The 27,237-nt window shown below is 58.6% G+C and overlaps 1 protein-coding gene across 1 annotated transcript in view; it reads left to right on the forward strand.

Annotated features, from left to right (window-relative positions):
- The window catches only part of GRIN2A (glutamate ionotropic receptor NMDA type subunit 2A), a 47,026-nt gene extending 20,947 nt beyond the window's left edge, over positions 1-26,079 (forward strand). Inside the window, exons 4-14 of the mRNA XM_026704646.2 lie at positions 5,959-6,551; positions 11,266-11,380; positions 13,806-14,011; positions 14,441-14,609; positions 14,721-14,874; positions 15,640-15,765; positions 16,527-16,756; positions 17,285-17,445; positions 20,352-20,539; positions 21,332-21,570; positions 22,847-26,079. Coding sequence (XP_026560431.2) covers positions 5,959-6,551; positions 11,266-11,380; positions 13,806-14,011; positions 14,441-14,609; positions 14,721-14,874; positions 15,640-15,765; positions 16,527-16,756; positions 17,285-17,445; positions 20,352-20,539; positions 21,332-21,570; positions 22,847-24,625 — 3,960 coding nt within the window. The 3' untranslated portion in view covers positions 24,626-26,079. The remainder of the gene's footprint in view (positions 1-5,958; positions 6,552-11,265; positions 11,381-13,805; positions 14,012-14,440; positions 14,610-14,720; positions 14,875-15,639; positions 15,766-16,526; positions 16,757-17,284; positions 17,446-20,351; positions 20,540-21,331; positions 21,571-22,846) is intronic.
- Positions 26,080-27,237: the final 1,158 nt, after the last annotated feature.

The following is a 27,237-nucleotide window of genomic DNA, read 5'->3' on the forward strand; positions in this document are numbered from 1 at the left end:
GATGTATTAGCCAGATGCAAACAGCAAAGCTTCAGTTTCTGACGCTGGTAGAAATGATGTGAATTTCCGTGCAATGGATAAAAATGAGGCTCGGTTTCTCCCCCCCCTCCCCCTTACACTCCCTATTCCCCCCCCCACCCCCGCCCCATAGCTGCTGCCTTGATAAACTGTCTGTCTGCATATAGATTAATATTGTGCTAAATGGCCTTTTTAATTCTTTAGAATCACTCCACAGTTTCTATCTGGCTGCTTGCCACAAATCACTGATGTGCATACACAGAAGCAACCCTTCGAATTGGCTCTGAGTTTTTATCTGCTTGGTCTTTAGATACTATTTAAGTGGAGACAGAGAAGGTTCTTAATTAGCTCTTTGCCACGATGGGTTGTAAAAACAAACCAGAGAGAAAATCTAACGCAACGTTTCTCAAACTTGCCCTGGCTAAGAGGTGTGGACTTCAGCTCCCAGAATGCCCCAGCCAGCTTGCTGGGAGTCGCTCTACCCATCTCAAAAGTAGAGCAACTTCCCTCCTTCTCAAACTCCAGTCAAGTCCCTCCTGAACTTGCACCGTCTAAAACCACACTTTGCAAAGTTGACCTTCTGATGTTGGCTTAATAGCCGATTCCAGATCAAAACAATCATTTACCTCTCAGCTGGTGGGCTTGGAAAGTCCGCTGCTTCCAGCACGGCTGGGCTAATCTGCTTGGAGGGCTTCAGGCCAGATTCTTGGGGGAGCGGGGGGGACCCTTTGCTTTCCTCTTCTGGATTTCCAGCCAGCCTTTCTGGTTTCAACAACCCCCCGCAAGCTTTGCTGGCTGGGGAATTCTTGGAGTTGAAGTCCACCTATCTTAAAGTCGCAGAGGTCGAGGAACGCAGGTGCAGAGAAGACAGGAGCTAGCAGAATTAGGGGAGAGCCAGGGAAGTCTCAAGCTGCTTCCACAAAGAGTGGGACACCCCCACCCCCTTTCTGGCTTGGGTCGTGGAATTGTGGGGCCTGCCATTTGCTTGCGGGTAATTCTAGGTAAGATCCAGCCAAGGTTGGGATGGATCCAGGCCTCCCTTCTCCCCCCAAGTTTGCTTCTCCTGCAAAGCGGCTTCCGTTTTCCTTCCTCTGACTTGAGGGATTTTCTGAATCGTTTAGCGGGGAGTTGATTTTTCTTTCTTTTTTAAAATAACTTTTCTGGGCCTGGATGTGGCTGGCCAGGTGGTTAGATCTCTCAAGCTGACCTCCCCACTTCGCCGGGTCCCTCTTGATCTCTGCTGTGGCAGAAGAGACCTGCCTCTAAACAGATTCTCCCGAGACACGCGATTTAATTTTTGCTTCATTCAGCAGATCATCTGGAGGTTAATGCAAGTTAACAACCATGAATGGAGGGGGGAGGAGGAGGAAAAGAAAAATTAACAGAGGCAGCAAAATGCGGGGATGCTCACAGCCTCAAGGCACCAGTTCTCCTCCTCTTCCTCAATGCTGGGCGGAGAAGAGAAGGGTCTGGCCAGCCGCAGGAGCTCTTCTGGGGGCTTCCTGACCAGCCTTGCCTGCTTGGCTATTGGGGGGACAGAACTACACCCTCCTGCAGCCCTGAAGTGGGGGCCCCCACAGTGTTTGGATGTTTCCAACGGCATCTCTTTCTGATGGGGTTTAAGCCTCTCCCTCCCTCCTCCCTCCTGCTATTTTACAGCCACCTCGCTGGTGGGCCATGTCCACCTTTTGGGGTCTAACCTCCCCCCCACCCAGCTGGTGACCTTCCCATCAGGGGTCTTGGTGTGCCCACCCCAGGATCTGGTCCAGCGACTTGGCTTGCTCTTTTCCTTCAGGAGAGTCCAGAGGGGACGGCGGGCTGCTGCCAGGGGTCCGTGCTGCCTTAGAGGGGGACGGCCTGGGCTGCTCTGAAAAGCGCTGAATGGACTTGGAGACCAGAGGCAGGCAGGCAGGCAGGCAGGCAGGCAGGCAGGCGGTGGGTGGGTGGGAAGCCATCTCAGATCCCCAGCGTTCTCTCTCTGCAGGGAGATCCTCTCTGGAATACATGCAAAACATTTGTTTAGCTTAATGCCCTTGGGGGGGATGTGGGGTGGGGGGAGATAACGAGGATGCTGGTGTATCCGGGGCTCTCCATGGGCTAAAGATGTGAGCGCAGGGACGAGGCCTGGGGAGAGACTCGGCTGGGGAACCAGCGTTTTCCTGGCTCACTCGCTTTCGGAGAGTTCCCCTTTGCATCTGATTTCATGTTCTGCTACTTGCTTTCCCTCTGCCTGGAAGGGGAGTTTCGCATCCTCCCAGCCCACAGAAGGCAGAATTGCAGGGCAGGCAGAGGTGCAAGTAGCCGCGTCCTTCTCTCCGTTTCGGCTGTTTTCACCAGGCCTAAAGACTTCCTGGCCTCCGAGAGAGGCCCCTGCCCCGCTCAGAATCCCCCTAAAAAAAGCGGGGTCCTGTTTCCTCTCCTGGTTCCAAGGAGGCATGTCTGGACTCCCCTGAGCCAGGGGGAAGGAGAGGACTCGGAGATGGAGAATCTTGGCCCACCGCCAGAAAATGAAGGAGCAGGAAACTGGAAGGGTTTGCGCTCTGCCTTCCAAGCAAGTTTTTTCCATCCTCATCCTCCCCTTCCTCCCCTCCATGACCGTGACCCCCCTCTCTGTCCCTGCCCCCTCCTCTATTATGCATCTCTCTATCCAGCTCTGGAAGAGGTGGGACCCCCACTAAGTCCCCGTGGTGCCAGATGGGACCTCCGGACTAGACCGGTCTGAGCTCCTGGCACCCCTACAGCCACTTTGGGGGGGGGCTTTCCAGTCCTGACCCCAAGGCTCACAGGCATGACGTGCAGGCAGAGGCCCTCAGGACAAGGGACGCCTCCGGGAGGCCCGGCTCTTGCGTGGAGCAGCCAGGCCAAGGATGAGCTGGCGGGAGAGGAAAAACGGCAACATTTTGGAAAGTCCCCTGTTTACCCAGCCTCTCCCCAGTTTGGTTAATTCCATCTCCCAGTTCTGCAGAGTTCTTAGAAAGACGTCACCTGCATGGTAAGGTCGGACCGGCCGGGAGCAGCTAGAGGAACACCTGGGGGGTTTGTACAGGCCGGGGCCCGGAGGACACAGCCCCTGGCCTCCGCAGGGGGGCCCCGGTCTCCAAGGGGGAAGATCCAGTGCAGACTCTCTTGAGCCCTTTGAGAGACGTTTCCTTGCAGCACCCAGCACCACCGTCTCCCTTCCGAGCCGTTCCATCCTGCAAGCTTCCCCAGTCAGGAGAGGCTGATCTGGGCTTCCTGGACCCCAGCTGAGCTGCAAGGGAAGGTCCCCTCAGCTGTGATTTGGCCTGGTGGCCCTCGGTAACCAGCTGTCACAACAGGAGGACCTGCCCAGGAGATCCCTGGGAACCGCTTCATGGCCGGAGCCTGGATAGGGGTTTACGTGCCTCCGAACCTCTCTTGCTTGGCCTGCCAGCCTGGGGGTCCTCCTCATCTCCCTCCTAGGACGCCCACTCCCCACCCAGCTGCAAGCCAAGCCCCAAACCCTGCAGGCGCCTGCAGTTCAAGAGGAGGCAAAAGGGTTGGTTTCAAGCCGCCTTGTGTGAATCCCAGAACAATCCCGTGTCTCAGCTCCGGGGACCTGGCTCTTAACGCCTCCGCCCCTTCCTAAAAAGCCCCGCTGGCTCCATTGAGTTGCCCCCCGCTCCCCGCCCCCCTGGCCTTCCTCCCCAGGTTATCATTCGAAGGCTAAGTTGGCCACTCTGCAGTTTCCGTCAAGAAGGTCCCAGAACCGAAAACCCCGAAGGCGAGTGCCAAGTAAAGCTTAACGCACACCTGCTTGACGAGGACAAGGACAACAAGCTAATCTATTTGGGGAGGGAGGGGGCTGAGCTGCTCTCGTGTTGGGTCCCAGGTCTTGTTTCGTGAGCTCCATGCACAGAAGCCGGAGCCTTTCCCGTTTTCACGGTGAGCGTGGCACGTCCAGTAAAACCCCCTCAGTGGCGGCAGGGCTTATTAACGGCCTTCGAGGGCTGGGCGATGGCCGCCTTCTCTGCTGAGAACAGCACTTCTCAGCCTTCCCCCTCCCCCTCTTGCCGCCACTCGGTTTGCCTCCAATCCTTGGTTTTGGCCGCTGGGGTGTCCAGAATAGTCCGGAGGGAACTGGACTGGCTGGAGCTTCCGTCATGTCCAGCTCAGGTGCCTTTGCTCCAGCCAAGGGATCGCACATGGGATCAGCACTGGGAAGTGTGGTGGAATCTCACACTCGCACAGACTGCGGGGAGGGGTGAGGAGGGGACCGAGAGTAGAGTCCCTGCCCTGCCCCACAATCCCAAGGGAGGGCGGGCAGGCGGGCAGGCAGTCTGTCTGGCGAGAATCTTGTACTATGGGGGACTAGCAGCGAAGCCTCGGCTAGAGGCTGTTCATGGGTGGCCCTGGTTGCTAGAGGGGGCTCCAGTCTCTGGGCCCCTGGTCGTTAGTGGGTGGTGGTGGTGCTGAGTGGATCTTCGGAGGTGCCGAAGACAGGAGGAGCTCCATTCTCCATGCTGAATCTCCTCCCAGCCTGACCGCGCCAGGTGAAAATCTTCTTTTTCTGATTGGCTGACTCTTGCTCCGGCTTGGAGTCCTGCTCCGGGGGTTCTGGACAGGAGCCCCCAGAATCCCCACCTGTGGCAAAGGTGATATGCTAAGAGGACAATGGGCCAGTTGCCTTTCAGTGGCCCTGTTGAGGGTAAGTAGGATGAAGATAGAAGCTTAGCTGGGAACAGGTGGAAGTACTTGCTGTGCGATCTCCCCTCTGCCCTCGCCAGGTGGGTTCCGTTTCCCCTTCTCAGGAACGTGGCCTCCCAGCACTGCCCCACCTTGGAGGCCTCTGGGAATCACCCCACCTCGGAAGGCCTCATCCCCTCATCTCCCCTCCAGGGCTGGGCGTCGCTCACTGCAGCAGATTCCTCTTTTTGACGGTTGTCTGCATGATTGCCCCATAATCTGCTCTTGGCCATTTGGGGTGATTTGGAGGCGGGGTTGCTTGGCCAGACAGGGATGACTTAGTTAGGGCTTAGGTGGTTTGCGGGAGGTGAATTGCCCACTGTGGAAGTGACTCTTGTTGTTCTGAAGTGTTGCGTTGTCGGGGCAGAAATGGGTTGCCGGCGAAAGGAAGGCGGGTCTCCCAGCCCACCCAGGAAGCGTGCAGGGATGAAAGCGCCTTAGGGGAGTTGTGGCGAAGGGCCTTCCCAGGGGACGAGGGGTGGGGAAGGCTACCCAGAAGATCAGCTCCCTTGGTGGCTCCTGGGTTCGCTCCACTTGCCCACCAGGTTCTGCGGAGCTTTAGCTGGCACAAATGCAGCTATGAATAACTGAGGGGTTGGCTTGATGGAGTTTTTTTAAATTTCTTTATATGCATAATTAAACTTGATGACTAACAGCTTGGATGTGTTTGCTTTTTCCTTGAGATAAGAAGGCAGAAACCACTTTTTTTTTTTCCCATGGAGTTAATCCAGCCATGGTGGGCAGGTGGGGACTGAGTAGAAGGGTCCTTGGCGCCCTGCGAGCGTGCCTGTTTCCTTGCAGACGTTTCATGACCCTAACTAGGAAACCTCATCAGTGATGGGAACGACTTCTACCGGTAGCTCTGATGATGTTCCCTAGCTGGGTCATGAAACGCCCGCAAGGAAACAGGCACGCTCGCAGGGCGCCAAGGACCCCTCATTTCAACCCTGAGCTACAAACCTTCTCCTTTGAAGTGGGAGGGGCTCGTGTAACTGTTGCAGGAAAATTGGAAGGCCGAACCTTCGGTAGAAGTGGAGAGTAGTTGAGCCCGGGGGGCCCCAGAGGGCGTGCCAGGCCACAGGCGCAGAGACGTACGTGGGAAGAAGCAGCTCCCAGGGTCAGGAGCCAGGAGCCCCTCCGATGAAAGGTCTCCCCTTGCTGACTTTCACGGAGCCCCACTTCTCCTCCGGTCTAACACAAAGCCACCCTTCCTTTTCTCTCGTGCCCTTTTTGCAGGATGAGATGTCCACTTTTTTCCAGTTTGGGGCCTCCATCCAACAGGAGGCCATCACCATGCTGAAGTTCATGCAGTACTACGACTGGCACATCTTCTCCGTGGTGACCAGCGTTTTCCCCGGCTACCGGGACTTCATCAGCTTCGTCAAGCACACGGTGGAGAATAGTTTTGTGGGCTGGGACATGCAAAACGTCGTCACCCTCGACGCGGCCATTGGAGATGCCAAGTCCACCATTCAGCTGAAGAAGATCCACTCTTCGGTCATCCTGCTCTATTGCTCCACGGACGAGGCCGCCTTCATCCTGGACGAGGCCCGGTCCCTGGGCTTGACAGGCTATGACTTTTTCTGGATTGTCCCCAGCTTGGTCAGTGGGAAGATGGAAACCGCCCCCGACAATTTTCCGGCGGGGCTGATTTCGGTGGCCTACGATGGGTGGGACTACAGTTTGGATGCTCGTATCCGGGATGGCCTTGGGATTATCACAACGGCCGCTGCAGCCATGCTGGAGAAGTATTCCTTCATCCCTGAGGCCAAGACCAGTTGCTACGGGCAGTCGGAGTACAATGAGCGGCCATCTCACATGCTTCACAAGTAAGGCTTCTTTTGTTCCTTAAAGCCCCGGAAAAGAAAACCGCCCGTTTTGGAGAGGTTGAGCGACGCTTGACCGTGTCAGCTGGGCGCAGGCTTCGTCCACGCAGGGAAGCCTCAGCCGCTGCCTCCAGTGGTCTTGTAGGTCAGGCTGGCCTGATAGGGGCTGCGGCAGGGAGGAGGGAAGGGAACAAACCCAACTAGGCTGCTTAGTTTGGCCAGGAAACACCCCGAAGGATCTGGTGGGTTGTGGAGAGCTGGTTCAGGGGAGGCAGGACGGCTGCAGGCAGCTCCTTCTAGCAAGGACCTGGAGCGAAGCTGCTCGTCTCGTCTGCGTGGGGCTGGAAAGCCAGACTTCATCCCTAAGGCCTTGAGCCAGGAGGAGGCGAGCCTGGAGCCGGGGATGCCACTGGATGCCCAGCGGATTGCTCTCATCTGACCTTTGCCGCCTGTCCCACTCAGCCCAGGCTGCCCTTCGCGCGCGGGGTGGGGGTGGGGGAGAGGCCCGTTCCTCTCGGTCGGTGCTCGGGCCCTCAACCCTCCCCAGACCCCAGGCTGTCTTTCCCAGCAGCTCCAGGCCGAGAACGTTAAGCCGTGCCAGTCGGCACAGAGCCCAGCGCTCCCTGGCTGTCTCGGTGGAGAAGAAAGGAAAAGTGACCTTGGAAGGGGGAGGGCTTGAGAAGTGGGGGGGAGGGCCGAGATCCGAGAAGGGTCAGATTAATATTCAGAGACCATTCCACAGGAATCCTGGAGATGCAGCCTCCAACCTTGGCTGCTGTAGCCTGAATGCAAATCAGGAGCAGGTTTGAAAAACCGTCCTGACTCCTGGAACTGTTCCGAGGTTGCCTTTATTTTTATATTTCCTCCTTGAATGGCCAGTGGCTTTTGTTTCCTCTCGGCGTTTGGGGTCGCGGCCCATCTCTGCAGACAGGGAATAAACAGGAGGGAGAATGGGTGGCGAAGGGCTGCGTGCGTGGCCTGTCAAAGGTGCCAATGCAGCTACCTGTCCCCCTAAACCCCTTTTCTCAGGGGGCACCTCCCAGCAGCCGCTCACCTTCATCTCGGCAGAGTGCTTTTTCCAAAAGGTGGGCCGCTTTGGGCAACACAAACCACGAATACGGATACGATCTCACCCCTGGGCCAGCCCTGATCATTCTGCAGCCAGAAGCCCAGAAAGTCCCTTTAGAAGGAAAGGAAGGCTGAACCCCCCCCCCTCCCTCCCTCCCTCCCTCCATGAAAGACGTGCGAAGGCCTCGCGCCAGACGCTCGTCTCCAGCCCCGCTCGGGAAGCTGGGATTTGCTTCTGTTGCCACGCCCTTCTCTCCTAAGGACGGGAGGGCACGGAGTCACGGGCTGGGCTCCCTACCCCTTCCCGACACCGCCCCGGTCCCAAGGCCACCGTCCTGACCCAACCTGGCCCCTTGCTGAGGTCTCCCCCAGCCCTGGGCAGCAGCCATCCGGGCGGGGGCTGGGGGGGGGCTGGGGAGCAGCTCAGTGGGCAGCTGCAGTTTCTCCTCCGGGAGCCTAAGCCACGAATGGGGCTGCTTGACCAGCTCCTCCACCCTCCCGGTTGGCCTTGGGCCACAAAGGCAGCCGCATCCCAGGGGTGACAAGCGCAGACTTCACCTTCTCCCTCTCTGGCTGGCTGGCTGGCTGGCGGCTTGCAAGGCCGCGGCTTCAATGGGAGGCACAGGAAGCGACGAGGGAAAAACGCTGCATTGACAGCAGCGAGAACCAGGGGAGGGGAGCTCGGGGGGACAGGGTGGCCCTGGGCTTTTCGGAGGCTGGGAAAGGCCCCCTTCGCCAGCCCTGGGACGTCTAGAGACGTGGCCCAAGTCACGTGGTTGTCTTGCCCCCCCCCCACCAACTTTAGTTTTGCAGCGTGAAAGCCGGCAGGCAGGTGGTTATAGACTTGGGCCACGTCTCTAGACGTCCCAGGGCTGGCGAAGGGGGCCTTTCCCAGGCTCCGAAAAGCCCAGGGCCACCCTGTCCCCCGAGCTCCCCCCGTTCTCGCTGCTGTCAATGCAGCTTTTTCCCTCGTCGCTTCCTGTGCCTCCCATTGAAGCCGCGGCCTTGCGAGCCGCCAGCCAGCCAGAGAGGCAGAAGGTGAAGTCTGCGCTTGTCATCCCTGGGATGCGGCTGCCTTTGTCAAGTGTTACCAGCCTGCACAGCCCTTTACACACCACCTGCCTCCGCGGAATGCCACCTGCCCCTCTTTGCCTCTTGTGCTGTCAGGCCACGATGGAGGGCCGGCCGGGAGCCCGGAAGCCGTGGCCAGGATGGGGCTGGGTTGACCTCTCTGCTCCCTTCTGGCTGGCCGAGGGCTTAGGGCTCCTGGACCCCAAGTCACCTGGGAGCTTCCAAAGACTTCATGGAAAAGCAGCTTGGAAGGGAAGGAAGTTGTGAATTAAGGGCCGAAAAATGGAAGGGGAAGAACCTTTTAGGGACCAGGATAGATTGAGAAGATGGAAGGTGGTTGAGTCAGACGGTGTAGAGCGTTTGCCACGGTCAACTCGCCACGGGACAAGAGTTACACCAGGATCAAAGAAAGGGTGGAATAGGATCATTAAAGAAAGGATGCAAAAGGAGGCGTAGAATGAAATGGGGACGACAAACATTAGCACCATTTTTTGTTTATTTTAAATAATGACATTGAATTGTTCAACAGTCCTGGGGTGAGTTGGCTGCAGCGTGTTGTTCTGTTGGAGGGACCAACAACGGAAGTTTCTTTGGTGTTATTTTGCTTAAAAAGGTTTGTCTTGAGTGGAGCTCAGTTCTTAGCAACCACATGGAAAAAGGTTGCTGCAGATATCGAGGGTTTTCCCATTTCCTACTCTAACCTGTTGGGATTTTCTGATAACACCCCACCCCCCGCCCCCCGGCTTAGATAGGTGCCTTCATCCGGATCGGTTTCGTCCCACCTTCCTTGCCGCTCAGCAAGGGCTCCGGGTGTAACGCAACGGTTAGAAGCTAAAAGCGTGAATTAGTGGAGACTGAAACCAATTGAGGGTTAAACGCCTGGCAGAAGCGATGCTGCGACTTTGCAGAGTGACGGGGGAAGGAGCAGGCAACTCCGGTGGAGTGTGTGTGTGTGTGTGTGTGTGTGTGTATTTGTGATCCTGGGAGCAAAGCAGCAGAGGCCCCCTTGCAGGTGTGAGGCAGGTGTGAGACCCACCGCAGACCTTTTGAGGCAGGAATTGTGGGAATCACCTGCTTTTAGGCTGGCTGGCAGCCTCGTCTGCTGCATTCTGCGTCAGTCGCCGCTTCTGGGGCCTCCCCACGCCAAGCATGTTGCAGTAATCAAGTTGGTGTCAGGCCGTCAAGCGAGCCCAGCTTATCGCAGGCGCCTCTTGATCCGGCCTCCCTTTGCCCGTTGCTGCCCTCCTCCTGCGTGTTTCGGGAGGGTGGCGAGCGGTGGGGCTCCTCCGAGGGGACACCCAGCACCGCAAGTGTTTTGCCCCTCCAGCGTCAGGAGATGGTTTCCACGTCGTATTTTTTACTTGTTTCTTAACTGCCGTTGCAATGTTTGTGAGAGTGGTCGTTGTGCACTCTGCACCAGAGTCTATCGCACAGGCACGCAGCCTGTAATATTGTGTTGGCTGCCCTGCCAGCCTTCAGGTGCTTTCAGGTGGTTGCTCCCAAAGGTGAGCTTTGACTAAAACAGCCTCCTTCCCACATGGTTCCTGTCCTTGTTTTATCTCGTTGCTTATTTTATCCCTCAGGACGATCATTTTTCACTGGTTTTCATGGCGGGGTGTGTGTGTGCGTCCCTGTGCATCTGCAAGCCAGACCAGACCCTCGAACTGGGCCGAGTTTGCAAGCGGCCCCCTCTGCTTTCCAGGGAGGGCTCCAGACGGACGGGCTCCTGGGCAGATTCCAGCCACCAGACTGGCCCAGGCTGGAGCGGTCCTGTTTCCCCCACTATTTTCACAGCTGGCCACAAGGTGGCCCCCTTACGTTGCCCAACCGCCTCCGAAATAAACCCCCTTCCAAAAATGGCATGAAGGATTTATGCGCAAGGCCAGGGGTCGTTTGAGAACCCCCCCTCCCCCCCCCGTCCACCTCTCGGATGTCCGTCTCCGAGATAGGCTGGCAAACTCTCCCCACATCTCTGCCAAGGCAGCCCCTGGACGGGACCCAGCGGCCTCAGGCCAAGACAGCTGCCCACTGGGTCCCGCTGGGCTTCTCTTCCTGCTTCAAGGACGTCTTTTGAAGGTAGCCGGGGAAACCGGCCACTTCTTCAAAGTCCGTTGGAAAGTGGACTTCCGTTTGCCAGCCGTACCCGGAAGTGCCACAGGTTGGGCATAAGACCTGGGCCCGGAGTTCTGGTGCCCATGAAGGACTCCAGCCTTGAAGAGGCCCCAACAGTGGAGGGATAAGCAGGGCGGAAGGGCTGGTCATCTAAGGACGAGCGCAGGGGACCAAGCGGCCTTTCCTCCCTGGGCATCTCCAGCTTGGCGCCTCTTCCAGCCAGGGTCTCCCCCCCCCCCTTGCCAGCCCCTTCTGGGTCCACTCCGGCATAGGAAGCGGATGCCGCTCTCTTCAGGGCATCTGTAGGACGGGTTGGATCCCAGCTCCTAAAAAATGGCTTTTTTCGCCACAAAGGGAGGATTTATAGCATATGTTTCGTCAGAGCTAATCCAGTGACTGAATTAGCTTGCTCATTAACTGCGGGACAGCTCATTAATTTCTCTTTGAACGTTTCCTTTCTTTCAAGGTTTATGATGAACGTGACCTGGAAGGGCAGAGACTTATCCTTCACCACAGATGGCTACCAAGCCCAGCCGCGGCTCGTGGTCACCGTCCTCAATGAGAGCCGGGCCTGGGAGAAGGTAACCGGCGTCCCCTGGGGGGGGGGAGGGGGAGGGGCTCTGCAAAGCCAGCACTTTCACTCAGGCAAGGAGCGTGTGTGTGTGTGTGTGTTTGTGAGTGCAGCCGCCTTCAAAGCTTGCCTGCTCCGTTCAGGTGTGCCTTTCCCCTCCCAGGGACCATTGGGGAGGCAAACGCGTTGAGGAACAGGTGGAGCTGTTCCTAAAGCAGCCGCCTCTTTCTTGGGGGAGGCAGCCCCCCCCATCTGGACAGGCAAAGAGCCCCCGAAAGGCGCCCACGAGGGTCTCAGGCAGGACAAACTGGGCAACCTGGGATCTTGCAGAGTCCGCAGTGCTGACACGTGGAGGGCGAGGCCGGACCTCCAGCCCCTCCGGCTTGGCAGGGGTGACGCCTGCAGCCCCCTGGTTCCGTGGGGGCGGGGGAGTTGGGGGGGGCTGGCCTGCAGGTTGGGGACCTTTGTGGTCAAGGAGCCCAGAGGGCCCAAAGCTTCCCCGGCCTCCCACCCGGAAGAAACCTGAGCAACCAGATCAGACGGGCTGGACGGGTTTAGGGCGGCTAGGCCGGCCCCAACCCCTAAAAGGAGTTTTAAGGAGGGGTGCCGGTCGATGTGGGCTCCTTTCCCTGCCTGGAGGCAGCTGGGGAACCGGTTTAAACAGAAAGGCAATCGGTCTCACCCTGGGGGGGGGGGAAAGGGGCCTCTCTTTTTAGGGTCCCCCATCCTTACATTTGCGTAGGGGGCCTTTCCTGTGTAGGGGAGGGAGGCCTGGCCTGGTGTGAAGTAAGGTCAGGCCTACGTGGTCGACCAGGCCAAGGACCAATGCGACGTAGCTCAGGGCTACTCCTCTTATTGTAAAGCTGCAGTAAGAGAGTCTTACGTCGCTGAACGCACCTCCTCCTGCCTCCCCTTTTCTCCCTCAAGTGAGATAAGGGGGGGGGGGGCTTCTCGTGCGGCTTTCACGGCCTGGACTCTGACCCGCTTCTCTGACCACAGAGGCTGCTCTTCCTTCCGTCCCCTCCACCCTCTGCCCCCTTCTTACTTTCGGATGATTTCATCTGATTTTCTTCCACTGGAGCAGAGCAAGGGTGCACGTTTAAAAAAAAAAAGCCACCCACATATAGGTAAAATATTTGCAAAGACCATTTTTAAAGATCCCCTCTCAGAATGGACTTTCTGCAGTAGGAAGCAGCTGTTTGCAGCTATCTTTGCCAAAAAACAATTAAAATAAATGCCGCATGTGATTTAATAGGGGAACACGTCGTCTGGTTTTTTTGCCTATTAAAACAAATGCATTGACTAAACATTGCCATTTAATTAGGATTAATAATTATTTTAGTGCCAGAGCTGGTGGAAACATTACCTGGCTATTTGAAGTGTGGCTGGACGTGTGTTGGATTATTCTGAAGTTCCATGACAGGGAAGGCTCTGTGCGTGTGTGTGTGCGCTTGTGCGCTTGTGCGTGTGTGTGCGTGTCTACTTCAACACTGCAAACCGGAGACCTGAAGGGTCCACCTGGGTGAGAGTTCCTGGCTGGGCAGTCAAGCCAACGGACTCCAGTTGGGGTCTGAGGTTCCTGGACTGAACGCGTCTTGTCCTGGAGAAGAGCTCTGACTCCAGCAAGAATTCCTGGTTGATATGCCGGCACTTCATCCCTGCAGCCTGGCTGCCGGCGCCGTGATCTGGAAAAATAAACAGCAGCCCTCTTTTTTTTTTTTTAATCTGAATTCATCCCTGTAAAGAGAGGATTCCCACGAGGTCTGTAGGGGGCCTGCATAAGCGCACCATTTCGTGCCTACCGTCCCTGTCCTGTGGTTCCTTTTTATTTTGTCTTATGTGTATCGATGTATTCATAACTATGTATATCCTTATACCTATTATCTTGTAAGCGATTGACAAATCAAATCAAATCAAATCAATCAATCAGTAAAGATTTTCCATCAGGGCAGCCAAGTCAGAGCGCATTAATTCAGAGCAACGGAAATTCTTGGTGCTATTGAGCTGAAGCGGAGGGAGGGGAGGCAGGAAAGGGGGCCGAGGGGGGCACAACCTGTCCGAACAGACCCGACTGACCTTGGAGGGGCGTGTCGTGAATCAAGGGGGGTTAGCCCGGCATAAGAAACGAGGAGTTGGACCCGTGGACGGACGTTGGGTGGAGCCCCCCCACCTGCACGAGCCCCCGGTAACCCTCGGGGCCTCTTCCTTGCCCCCAAAGGTTAAGGGGCGTCTTCCTGTTCGCACAGAGCTCCAACTGCGAGGATCCCATTGCACAGACCTTGAGCAAAGCCCCGGGATAGACGATCCCAGGATCCCTAGGGGCCTTCTCTCCCCCCAGCCCCCTCCCCCCAACTCCAACCTCCTGCCCCTCCTTTCTTCTCCCCGGAGTGCGGCTGCCCCTCGGCTGTGCCCACCTGCCTGTGTTGGCTCCTCAGGTGGGCGAATGGGAGAACCAGACGCTGACCCATAAGTACTCCGTGTGGCCCCGGTTCAACTCCTTCAACGACAGCGACCCCGATCACAACCACCTCAGCATCGTCACCCTGGAGGAGGCCCCCTTCGTCATCGTGGAGGACATGGACCCCTTGACCGAGACCTGTGTGAAGAACACGGTGCCCTGCCGGAAATTCGTCATCATCAAGTAAGCCCTGGGGTCCCTCGCCTTCCTGACCCCCGAACGCCCCCATTTCCCCGCAGAGGTCTTGCTTTGGGGGCCAGGGTTGCTTTATTTAGATGTGGGTCTGCCCTGCCCTCCCGGTGGGAGCCCCCGGAGCCCCCCCACAAGGCGAAGGCTGCTTCCCCTGACGCCGGCCTCTCCGTGGCATTCCTTGGCAGGCGCTGAAAAAGGGCCTTTTCCTGCAGGCTTTGCCCGTTTCCTCTTGATTTTCTGGTGGGCTGCTTAGGTTGTCGGGATCGGTCAGTTGACTAAGAGTTGCTGCCCGCCTGGGTCTGCAGCCGAAGCTGTTACTGTGCCCGTCCCCTTCCTCCTCCTCGGCCCCCTTTTCAAGCTACGGAGAAACGGAGGGAGGGAGGGAGGGAGGGAGATGGACCTTGGTGCTTGTCTCCTCAGCAACATCACCAAAGAAGGGAGGAACCTGAAGAAATGCTGCAAAGGGTTTTGCATCGACATCCTGAAGAAGCTCTCGAGGACCATCAAGTTCACCTACGACCTCTACCTGGTGATCAATGGGAAGCACGGGAAGAAAATCAACAACGAGTGGAACGGGATGATCGGGGAGGTGAGCTCTGCAGCCGGCCGGGGGCGCTGGCTCCGCCCCCTCCAGACCCCTTGCTGCCTGTGGCCCCCCGCCTGAGCCGGGGTCCCCTCTCCCCGCTTTGCCCCCCGACAGGTGGTCAAGAAGCAGGCCGTGATGGCTGTGGGGTCCCTCACCATCAACGGGGAGCGCTCGGAGGTGGTGGACTTTTCGGTGCCCTTTGTGGAGACCGGGATTAGCGTCATGGTCTCGCGGAGCAACGGCACCGTTTCCCCATCGGCCTTTTTAGGTGAGCCTCCCCCCTCCCCCCGCTGCTTTGCAGAGTTGGGCCAACCGTCCTCTGACTTGGCGGGCTGTCATGGCCGGCCTCCTGGGGTCTGAAGCTGGCCCCCCCTCCTCTTGGAGGCAGCTGGCCCCGGGGAGCCTGGCTCAGGGCCTGACCCCCCCACTTTCCCCTGGCAAAGGAAGCAGGTTGGGATGCCCCTCCTGGAGCTCCACCGCCCAAGCTCCTTCCTAGAGGAGGGGTCAAGGAGGGGCCGGGGGCTGACCTTGGGGGCAGAGAGCCTTGATCCGGAGGGGTCCCAGCGATGTAGCCTCTGGGCCACATGCAGAGTGCCCTTCCCAGCAGAGCCAGCCACCTCTTCCTCCCCCTTGGGTCACAGGCGCCCTGCTGGGCCTCCCTCCCGGTGGGCTGCTGTCTCCACAGCTCAGCCCGGCAGCCCCTTTCCTGAAGAGACGTGGCAGGGTGGGGGCGGGGGAGGATGCTTCTGCCCCCCATGCCCCCCCGCTCCAGCTGCAGAGGCCTCTGGGGCTCTCGGGGCTTTTCCTCCCCACGTTTGCCGCTTCCCAGTCTGCATTGCGGCTCAGCCGACGTGGCTGCGGTGCGAGAGGAGCAGCTGCGAGTTGGCTCCTGCAGAGGGATCACCTCCCGCCCGCCCGGCAGCCAGCAGAGGGGACGGGGGGCGGCAGGAGGGGCGGCTGGCAGCCGGGGGTCTCGTGCGTCACTCTTCCTGCCGCAGACCGGCTCTCCCACGGGCCGCCTCTCTCGTTGCAGAGCCCTTCAGCGCCTCCGTCTGGGTGATGATGTTTGTCATGCTGCTGGTCGTCTCGGCCATCGCCGTCTTCATCTTCGAGTACTTCAGCCCGGTGGGCTACAACCGCAACCTGGCGCAGGGCAAAGGTAGCGCCTGCTCAGCCAGGCGGCCAGGCCCCCCCCCGCTCCCCCCACCCAAGGAGGGCACCTTTCCCCTTGACCTGCCAGTCATGGGTCACCCGGGGGGGGGGGCACTGTGGGTCCTGGGCGTCCCCCACATGGGACAGGCCGGGGCAGAGTCACCCCAACGTTCTTCCCCTCTGCCAGCTCCGGCTCAGCAGCGTTCAGCCTCTTGGAGCCAGGGAGCCAAAGGACTGCTGGCTGCCCAGAGGATCCTCCAGATTCAGGAGCAGTCTGGATGGGATGGCCTGATTTTGGCCTGAGCTCAGCTGCCCTCTCCTTGCCTGCTTACTCTCAGAGCAGCTTTTCAGAGGGTTCTTGGTCCTGGCTCTGTAGAGGAGGAGGAGGAGGAGGAGGAGGAAGGCTGGTGCCCTGAGAGAGGCGGGCCTCCTCGGCAGGAGCCCCCACGGGGCAGGGGGGCGTTAGGGGCTGGGCTTCCAGTCCAGGAGCCGCACAGGCCACCTCCTCCCTTGCCAGAGACCTCTCAAGTCCACCTCCCGGCCACGCGGGGCAGCCTTCTGCCTAGAGGCGGCCCTGGCTCCCTTGCCGTGGGCGATGGAGAGCAGCCAGGACGGGGCTCAGCAACAGGGATCCTGGGCCCAACTCTCGGGGCGCGAAGGACTGCGAAGGAGCCGGCGAGGGGCGCTGCAGGCGGCTCGGCAGGGGCCTGGCGTGTGGGGAGCAACCCCTAAGCCCAGGGCCCCCTCTCGCCCCCTCTGTCCCCCCAGATGCTCACGGGCCCTCCTTCACCATCGGCAAGGCCGTGTGGCTCCTGTGGGGCCTGGTGTTCAACAACTCCGTCCCGGTGCAGAACCCCAAGGGCACCACCAGCAAAATCATGGTCTCCGTCTGGGCCTTCTTCGCCGTCATCTTCTTGGCCAGCTACACGGCCAACCTGGCTGCCTTCATGATCCAGGAGGAGTTTGTGGACCAGGTCACGGGGCTGAGTGACAAGAAGGTCGGTGGGGCGCCTTCCTCCCCTCCCCAAGCCCCTCACCTGTCCTGCGGCATTGGAGGCGGGGCAAAGCCGGCAGGAAGACGGGCAGGCCTCGCGCCCCCCTCCTCACCCAGGCCCCTGGCACTCCTTCCCTGGCGAGGTGGCTGGCATCGGCTTTGGCACACCACTCCTCCTCCTCCTCCTCCTCCGTGGGCTTTTGTTGTGTACGTGCCTCTCCTGTGGGCCTTTTTGGTGCCTGGTGGCAGCTGCAAACTGCGACGTTCTGGAAGGTCCAGCCGAACGTCTGTGATTCCTATGGAAGCCGGGGAATGAACTGGGTTCGGATCAATACGCTCCCCCCCTCCCCCCGAGCCGGGACTGTCAGGCGCTCGGAGGCGCTGGGGGTGGGGGTGGAGTGGGGGTGGAGGCTGGCCAGGCAGGAAGGCCTCTGTGTGGGGGGAAGGGGCTGGGGGGCTCCGTGCTGCTGGCGAGTCTGGTGCCCCTCCGTGCCAGCCGGGTGATGCCTGACCCCCCTCTCCCCTCCCCCAGTTCCAGCAGCCCTACGCCTACTCCCCTCCCTTCCGCTTCGGGACGGTCCCCAACGGGAGCACCGAGAGGAACATCCGCAACAACTACAAGGAGATGCACGCGTACATGGTGAAGTACAACCAGAAGGGCGTGGAGGATGCCTTGGTCAGCCTGAAAACCGGGTAGGTGGGGCGCTGGGGGCCCCTGGGGAGGGGGGGGTCGGGTTCATTCGGTTCCGCTTTGGCTCCGAGCATTTGGGGGAAGGGGGGGAAGGAAGGGCGGAGGGAGGGGGCTGCAGAGAGCTGCTCTGAGTTCCGGACCTCTGCCCGCCTGATCCTTTAAAGCCGGGGCTTCGGCAGGTGAAGAGACGCCAGGGGGGCCGATGTGTTGACACCCCCACATTTTCAAGCTGCCACAGTTGAGAAACCTCTGCTTTGGGGGGTTTCCCCCTCATCCGAGACCATCACCCTGAACTCGCAAGCCCAACGGGGCGGAAGGCAAGCGCTTTCTCCCAGCCACTTGAAGGCAGCCCTTCACAGCGCTTGACAGCCCCCTCGGAGCGGTTTTACAGAGCCAGCCTCTTGGTCCTCCTTTTACCCATCCCGGAAGGCCGGAAGGCCGAGTCAACCTGAAGCCGGTCAGGATCAAACTCCTGGCAGTGGGCAGAGTCAGCCTGCAATACCGCATCCTAACCACTGCGCCACCAGGGCTCTGGCAGATAGACCGCCTCTGGCCCCGGAGGGCACCATTAAGGGGGGCACAGTCCCTCCCGCTCAGAGCCCTAGTCTTGAATCCCCCGAAAGCTGCCGAGGGAAGGACAGGCCGCATCCTGCCCCTTTTCTGGGGCTTCGGAGGGAAAACCTCAGCCTGCCCCCTCCTTCCCCCAGTGTGGAAATTCACGTTGGTGTTTTATTCGCTGTCAAGTGTCGTTAAGGGGGTGATGAGTCTTCCCTCGCTGAAACATGACGCTCCCTGCAACTGACAGGGCGCCGTCTATTTTGAGTTACGGATGCGGGGACTGGAAATCATGCCGGGGGAGGAAGCAGCCAGCACGCAGCCGGGGTGTGTGTGTGTGTGTGTGTGTGTGTGTAAGGATGGCAGCCCCATCCGGCCAAGGGGGAGTTTGGCCACTCTGGGAAAGGACGAGTGTTTTATTGCGTGCCGCGGACTTGGAGAACGGCTCGCTTTGGTTATTATTCATAAAAGTAATTGTAAATCACGCCTGGCCCAGCCGGAGCTCACAGTCAGGTGCTCCGGGCAAAAACAAACAGAAGGCAGGTAATAAAACCAGCGCAGAGCAGAGATGGAGGCGGCTTAGAAGAGGGGACGGGGGACCAGCCTCCAGCTGGAGCCGCCTCTCTGTCAGTGGAGCCCCCCCTCCCAGCCCCCACCCCCCATGACTCAGCCTGGATTTAAAAGCAAAACCCCATAGAACACATTCCGCCCCCCCCAGCCCCTCCCCCAATCGCAGAATGGATGCCAGGTGGCCACCGGTCAAAATGGCGTTCTTATCGCATGGCCTGAGACCCCAGAGGGACCCCCCGGGTCTTCCTGTGTGGAGGCAGCCACGGAACTGAGCCCCTCCGGAAAGGGCCCCGTCCACACCTCCAGCGGCAAAGCTTGGCGGGGGAGTGCAGGTCGTCCTCGTTTAGTGACCTCCGTCGAGACTGGTAACTCTGCCGTTAAGTGGAAAGGTCACTTGGGGAAACCACTACGGGGTTGGCCACCTTCCTTCGACTTTCCTTGGCAGACCCTCTACGGGCGGGTAGCTGAGTGACCGTCTCGCCCCCATTGACCGTCACCGCCATTGCTAAAGGAGGCAGTCACTAAACCAGGACTCTCTTTAGCAGCCCCTCGTGGCAGGAAAGGGAGGAAGAGGCGCCTCGCTTGGAGGCCGCTGGGTCGGAAGGCTTCTTGGAGAGCCTTCTGGAAGAGAGGAAGCCCCTCAGGGGAGCCTCCGTGGCCAGGAGCAGCCTGCCTGCCTGCCACCTGTGCTTGGACCAGGCCATCAGCCAAGGGAGGAGAGGGGCTGGAAGGAGACTTCAGGCCGCCGTTATAGATCCCAAACGCTGCTTTCTGGTGTGTCAGCCTTGGCTTCTCTTGCAGCATGACAGGCTTTCTCCCTGAAAGAAGCAGAGCCCCGTGCTGGGTGTGTGTGTGTGTGTGTGTGTGTGTGTGTGTGTGTGTGTGTGTGTGTGATTTGCCCGGAATCACAGCACACAGAAGTTTGCTCTGCGACCTGGGGAGGGCTCCCCCCCCCCAACATTCCCCAGGAGTGGCTGCTGCCGTTTGAAAAATGGTGCATTTGTTGCCGTATTTTATTGCGCACTCTGATAGCTCACCATTTTGCCGGGGAATTGAGTGTGTTGTAAGCTGATTACTTTGCAGGAACGTAGCTGGGGAGGGCAGCGCACAGCAGCAGCTTTTGAAAAGAACAAAAACCACCCCTTAAAATCGGAGAAAAAGAGCCCCCCGGGGTCCATCCCAGACTGCACACCCTCACCACGCGCACCCTGTTTCTTCCCCGTTGTGCCCCCGCAGAGACGTTTTGTGGTCAGACTGGGTTGGCACAGCGTCCATCGGAGGGATTTCTGGGGTCTCTCCTCTGACCCCCCCAGTCAGGTCAAGCCTGGGTGGTTTGCCTGGATGGGCCAGGATAAGCAGCTGAGAAGCCCCTCACCATTGGAAAGGGAAGGCTTTGAGGAGAAGGGAGGAAGGGAGGAGAAAGGAGAAGGGAAGGGATGAGGTTGAGACCCCAAAGGCCTGGAGCCCTCCCCTCTTCCTGAACCTGCAGAACACACCTCAGGGGAGGGAGGGAGGGAGGGAGGGGCCCGTGTGGACAGCCAGATTCCAAAGCTGGCCCCAGGGTTTGATTGTGGGCCGAAGTGGGTGGTGCTTCTCTTCTCTCTCCTTTCGCTCCCTTTCTCCTGCAGAGAGTGGAGGGCTGCAGGCGGTCACTGGGTCTCCTTCTCCAGCCCCTGATGGGCTGCCGGCCACGGGACCAGGCACGGAGGGGGGGGCAGGCGGCCAGGCGCCTTCTTTCCGTCCGTCCGCCCGCCCGCTGAGCTTCCCTTCCTTTGCCTTCCAGGAAGCTGGACGCTTTCATCTACGACGCAGCCGTGCTGAACTACAAGGCCGGGCGGGACGAAGGCTGCAAGCTGGTGACCATCGGCAGTGGCTACATCTTTGCCACCACGGGCTACGGCATCGCTCTGCAGAAGGGGTCTCCCTGGAAGAGGGCCATCGACCTGGCGCTGCTGCAGTTTGTGGGAGACGGTGAGTGGCCGAAGGGCCTTCCTTGAAGGGGGCTCCCTCTCGGCTGAGGTGGAGCCTGGGAATCTGCGGGAACCCCGCCGTGCCTCCCTCCCTCCCCCCGCCTGCAACCCTCCACTTGGTTCCTAAGCAGGGACAAGACCAGGCAGGGGGGAAAACCCCCCACCCGACCCCTCCCCACATGGAGGCTTTAGGAAATTTGAATTGTTCTGTTGGGAAAGAAAACCGGAAACGCCCCTAAAAGAAACTCCTTTGAGAGTCCTTCAAAGTCAGGGGAGAGAGAAGCCGCTTCACTTTGCTCTCTGCGCGGATGAGCCCATTTCTCGAGGGGGGGGGAGTTGGGGGTGCCGATCCCCTGCCCTTTGCAGGCCCCACAGTCCTCCCATCTGGAGCTTGTCTCAGGCATCGAATAGCCGTTTTGCCTTCTTGCAAAGGGGGGGGGATCCACCTTTTCTGTTCTTAACGGCTCCTTTTCTTTCTAGCTGAAAAACGACAAAACACCAACATCCTTTGCTTTAAAAAAAAAAAGGGGGCAGAAAGAAGATAATATTCGGCTTCCGTGCGCCCAGAGTCTTTTATTCCTTAATAGCTGCACCCACTCTAGCCCTCCAGCCCAGTCGGGGGAGTTTCGCTCAAGAGAACGGCCTTCCCGAGCCAAACTCTGCTTGGTGACCAGCTCTCCATAAGGAACGCTGCAACTCCACGCGCTTCGTGGGTCCGGCGGGGCTTTCGCCCTCCCTTCCTCTCGCCTTGGATGCCCGTCTCCCTCTGACCTTCGCTGGCCTTTCTTTCTAGGGGAGATGGAAGAGCTGGAGACCCTCTGGCTGACCGGCATTTGCCACAACGAGAAGAATGAGGTCATGAGCAGCCAGCTGGACATCGACAACATGGCGGGCGTCTTTTACATGCTGGCCGCCGCCATGGCGCTCAGCCTGATCACCTTCGTGTGGGAGCACCTCTTTTACTGGAAACTCCGGTTCTGCTTCACCGGGATGTGCTCCGACCGGCCAGGGCTGCTCTTTTCCATCAGCAGGGTGAGCCTGGACATGAGTCACGCCCGGGAAGGGCCAGGAGGACCGCCGTACCTCTGGGCCCCTGCTGGCAAAGGCAGAGGGGGGCAGAGCAGAGCAGAAGGAAGGGGCTCTCCGGATGACGATGGTGGGAGGATGGCAGCAATAGCCATAGTTCACCTGCCGTGGCTCCCAGCCGCTCTGAGTGGAGCTCATCCTTGGCGGTTCTTGGAGAAACGGGCAAAGCCGGAGAGGTCAGGCGTTCCTTTCTGCTCTTCCCTGATCCGCAAAAGGAGGGGGCAAAGTCCAGTCCGGGACGCATCTCATCTCAGGGGGAGGGGCAGGAGGGGATTTTAAGGGAAGAGCCTTAATCGACCCCCCAAAAGGGGTTTCATTCCAGGACCCAAAGCTGCCAGTTTACCTTGAATTTTGTTGGATTCAGCAGGAAAGCACTTGGGGCAGATCTTCCCAACCAATTAGGCTGCTGCCGGAAGTGGAATTAGCATTCGAATGAAGTTACTTGTCCGTGGAAACACAAAATTGGGGGTTGTTTTGTTTTTTTAACACTTTCACTGGTGGGTTCTTACTTCCAAATAAGTTGGTTGAAATGCAAGTTGTTTAAACGTGGAGCAGTGCCTGGGTTGGTGATCTTTAATTGGCTAATTGACCCTGCGGTTCTGTTCTTGTCAAAAATTATACAGAAATAATTGGATGGAGCTACTCAGCCGTAGAGCTAATAATCCCAGAACAAGGAAGGAAGGAAGACTTCAAGGATGGTGTCTCCCTTGGCTGATGGTTTGAGGGGTTGCTTGGGATGCAGCCGGCAGCTGCGCGGTGGGTGGCTTGATGGGTTCATCCCACCCACTCAGCCTGGCCTCTCCTGAGAGAGGCGGCCAAAAACCCCAGCGGTTTGTTAGCAGCGGTTATGCAGTTATGTAGCTACTTACTTCTGAGTACAGGTGTTACTTCCCAGAAATTCTCGAAGGTGGACAATATCTGAGGGTAGAGACCCTTTTCCGTCTTTCTCCCTGGCTGTCCCACCCATTGGTACTTGATTTCCGTTTCTCTCTTGGTTTAATTCTCATGACAGTCACTGTGAAGAGTCGGTTTCCTCCAAGTTAAGTGCTCCCTCGTAACGCAAACTCTGTACCCCCCCCCCCGTTTAAAAATCCAGGTTTTGAATGCGCATTCAATTAAAGCGATGCTTCCCTGAATGGCACCTAGGAAGACGTTTCCCCCAAGTCCCTCCAAAGAATGGGAGACTAAGCCCAGCCCCTCTTTCCTGTTGCTTCCCCTGCAGGGTATCTACAGTTGCATCCATGGGGTCCACATTGAGGAGAAGAAGAAGTCCCCCCACTTCACCCTGACCAGTTCTCAGACCAACATGTTGAAGCTCCTGCAGACGGCCAAGAACATGACCAACGTGAACCCCGGGCGGATCAATTCCCCGCAAAGAGCCGCTGAATTCATCCGCCGTGGATCGTTAATGATGGACTTGATGATGGAAAAAGGCAGCTTCATCTTCTCGGACAGCAACCGCCCTCTGACCCCCAAGGAGAACGTCTTCAGCGACAACGCGAATGAGCTGCAGACCTTCCCTGCAAACCGCCACCCCGACACCCTCAACAACTACGTCTTCCAAGGGCCGCACCCCCTCACGCTGCACGAGTCCAACCCCAACACGGTGGAGGTGGCCATGGCCACCGAGGCCAAGGAGAACTCCCGCCCGAGGCAGCTGTGGAGGAAGTCGCTGGAGTCGCTGCGCCAAGATTCCCTCCGGCAGAGTCACGGTTCTCAGAGGGACGAGGGCACCGGGGGGAGTCAGCGGCACTCCCTGAAAGGCCCCAGGTACCTCCCAGAAGACGCCCCCTCGGACGCCTCCGACGCCTCGAGCAGAGCCACCGGCCACGTTGAGGGGGAGAGCAACAGCAAACCCGCCAAGACCAAGGACAACGCGAAGAAGAGGCCCGTCTCCAAGTACCCCAAGGACTGCAGCGAGGTGGAGCTGACCTACCTGAAGAGCAAGCAGGCTCTACCCCGGGACAAAATCTACATCATCGAGGCGGACAAGCCGCACACGTTCCACCTGGACGTTCCCCCAGAGTATGCGGAGACCGTCATCCTTCCCGAGCTGGCTGACTTTCCCAACCTCTATCAGGATCGCAGTGACAGCCACCGGGCCCCCGAGCAGAGCAACCAGATCCCCTTGACCAGCGGGGAGAATCTTCCAAGTAATGGCCAGTACAAGCTCTACCCAAAGCACTACGGCGCGAAAGACAAGAACGTGGCCTATGGTGAAGCGAACGAGCGGTGCCGGCAGAAGGCCACCCACTGCCGGAGCTGCCTGACCAGCCTGCCCAGTTACGCGGGGCACTACTTCAGCCGGTCGCCCTACCGGTGTGGGGCCTGCGTGCGGATGGGCAGCCTCTACGACATCGAGGAGGGGCAAATGCTGCAGAGCCCGGCCAATGCCAGGCCCCGGGAAGAAGTGGGCCAGCCGGACTGGGCCCGGGAGGAGGGGAGCCAGCCGCCCCGGAAGAGCAAGCTGCCGATCAGCAGGCAGCGCTCGTTCGACAACCTCTTCAGCAAGCACCGGGACGGCAACGGGGGCAGGACGGCCCGTAGCATCAGCTTGAAAGAGAAGGAGAGGCTTCTGGAAGGGGGCCCCTACGCCACCCTCTTCAGGGCCCCCCAAAGCAAACACTCGGGCGGCAAACTCCCGCTCTTCTCACGCACGCTGGACGATGGCAAGAGGATCAGGTCGCTGTACCTGGAGTGCTCGGCTGAGGACCCGTTCCTGCGTTCTTACTGTGATGACCAGGCCTCGGTGCTGGGGCCGAGTCCCGCCGGACTGCACAGGCAGCAGCCAGCCTATGACAGCGTCTCCCGGTCGTCGGTCAAATCGGCGGCCTCGTACTGTTCCAGAGATGGCCGGGTCCACAATGACGGGTGCGTCTCGGAGCACGGGATGCCTTACGCTGCCCCTCAGAACAGCCTGTACTCTGCTCCGCGAGGGCTAAACTCCTGCAGCGACCGGCGGGTCTATAAGAGGATCCCCAGCCTGGAGTCGGACGTGTAGCGCTGAGCTCCAGGGGGGGCGTGGTTGCCGGAGGCCAGAGCGGATGGATGGCCCTTAGCAGAGCGTTGGAGGAGGAGGAGGAGGAGGAGGAGGGGGAGGAGGAGTCCAGTTGCCTTGCGTAGGTCCCGTTCCCATGTGATTCGTTCCACCAAAAGAAGGAGGCGGCCCTGGGAAGGGACAGTCCCCTCCCTGCCCAGGGCCACTGCGTGGACTGCACTATCCATAGTTCTCTCTCCCTGCCCTCCCCCCTTGCACCCCAAGGAGAGTCCCAACTCTTGACCCAAAGGAATAGCCATGCAAAGGAAGGCTGGTCTGTAGAGCAGAGTTGCCCCCCCTCCGCCCCTCCCAGGGAGGGGGAAAGCAGGACGGGGGTGGCCGCCGCCCTGGACGGTCACTGTGCTGGGAAAAAGCTGCACCCCCTGTTGGCAACCGAGAGGTTTTTCTATCCGGACGCTTCTTTTGCCCCGTCGGTTGGACTCCGTCCTCCCAGCACTTTCACCCCCTGTAATTCTGCCCTGCCCCAAATTTTATTTTTCAACAGAGAATAAGCAATATGGTATGCATGTATTTTGACACAGAACAAAAGCTAAACAAAACAAAAAGCAAGTTTAAGAATGCATTTGCACACTTACCGTGGTAAGACTCATCCAAGAGATTAGAAAGATAGTCTTTTTTTAAAGAAACAACTATATATATATATATATATATATCGCTATAGCTCTATGATTTAGCCTCATATTTATTTTTAAACGCAGAAAAAGAAAGCAAAAAAACAACCACAAAAAAACCAAACCTCAGGGCCCATGAATGGAATCAGTCTTGTCCTCATCTGTCTCTGTCGTGCAGAGAGCCAGCTGCAATTCACCCCTCCCCCCTCCCTCCCCCTCCCTCCCTCCTCCAGATCTCATGGCGAGGAAAGACCCTCTTCCGAGTGGGTCACCGGCTCCGTGCTGGGCCTTCAGCCGGGGGCTTGTCTCAGGAAAGGGGGGCCAGCGGACCCCCCCCCGCTCCCCTCTAAGGCAGCAGAGGTCCTATGGGGCTTCTTCCCCAGAGCAGGCTGGGGCAGAGGGGGGGGCCGGGTGCTCCGGGCGAGGCTTGCGGAGAAGGCCGGGAGCCCAGAGAGGAACCAGGAGGTCTCTGGGCCTGGGATCTGCTCTCGTAGTTCTTCTGAAGGAGACCCAGTTGGGTACGCCCCCTTCCCCCCACCCCCTTGGTTTAGTCAGCCCTCCTTAGGCTAAGGGCTGGTTTGCACATTTCCGTCCCCACAACTTCCCTCTTCCAGACCCCGGTGTGGGTCTGGCGTGACGCAGAAGGCGGGCAGCCAGTCCCGGCCTCCCCTCAGCAAGGGAGAGGAGAGGACGGCCTGTCTCCGGTCGGATCTTCCGTGGGACGTTGCACCGCCAGGGGTCGTGGGAAGGAGCCTGGGGCCATTGGAGGTGGGCGTTGGGGCTGAAGGTGGCATCGGTCCGGGAGGCTCCAGGTGGCCTTGTCCCAGTTGCTGCGCCAGGTTCTGAGTAAGCCAGAGGAGCTGGTTCTGGGGATGGTCCCCTGCGGGCAGAAGCCAGGGCCCTTGGCTCCAGTTTTGGAACAGACGGGCGTTGTTGGCACTTGAGGGACAGGCCTGGGCAGGAAGGGTGCCCTTACGGGAAGCAGCGCTCGAGCCTCCAAGGAATCTGGCCGTTTTGGGAAGGATAAAGAGTGGGCCTCCCTATGGTCAACGGCGCCTAGGAAAACCCCTCGAGTGGAAGGCCACCCTGACCCTGGTTAAAACCGGGGGGACCAGGAGCAGGTTGGGTCGGGGATCAGGAGGTGGGAGGTTTTAGAATCCCTGGTTAGAAAGAACGTAGCTTCTACATGGAGCTGTGGTGTCCCTGCACCCCCTGTGACGTCTGGAGACGCCCTTGGTCCCCCTTCTCTCTCGGGTGAGACGAATTCGGAGCAGGAACCCAAAAGAGGAGGAGGTGCTGGAATCCTCGTCGGCCCCAGGGGTTGGACCTGTTGGATGTTGGTTTCTGTGCACCATCGCCTTCGTTCCATTTCACAGCTCATTCTGTGGCTGAGCCAGTTGGCTGGGACTTGGCAGCGAGAAGGTCCTCATCCCTGGGGGAGGAGAGCCGCCTTCCCTTTGGGGGGGCGAGGGGGCAGATACGTCGGCACAGCTTGTAGACCTCATAATCTGACTCAACACCTTCCATGTGTTTGCGTCTCAATGGTGGTATCTCAGGGCTTAATAGTATCTGTCTTCTTGTCTCCTCACCTTGATTCAAAATACACAGAGACAGGCACTTTCCTTAAAACGGTCGCAACTTATAGTGTTGAGGGAAACTCCACCTTGACTTCTTAATATCCAAGGCCAACAGTCATATCTATGGAACGGACTTCACTGGGAGGAGAATGTCTCATCTGCCAATGGGAGAAGCTCTGTAATAATGACTTAACTTTGTTTTCAGAATATCACAATCATCTGTATGTTTGGCATCTGCGTCTACTTCTCTAAACAAGTTTGTTTTAAAAATGTAATATATGCACCTAACTTGCATAATTTAGTAACCTTGGAGTAGCAAGGAGAACGTCACCCAAGTCTTCCTAAATTAGGGACCCACTCCAGGTTT

Source organism: Pseudonaja textilis, chromosome 14, assembly GCF_049901715.1.
Source record: "Pseudonaja textilis isolate UNSWEBS1 chromosome 14, rPseTex1.2, whole genome shotgun sequence".
NCBI lineage: Eukaryota > Metazoa > Chordata > Lepidosauria > Squamata > Elapidae > Pseudonaja > Pseudonaja textilis.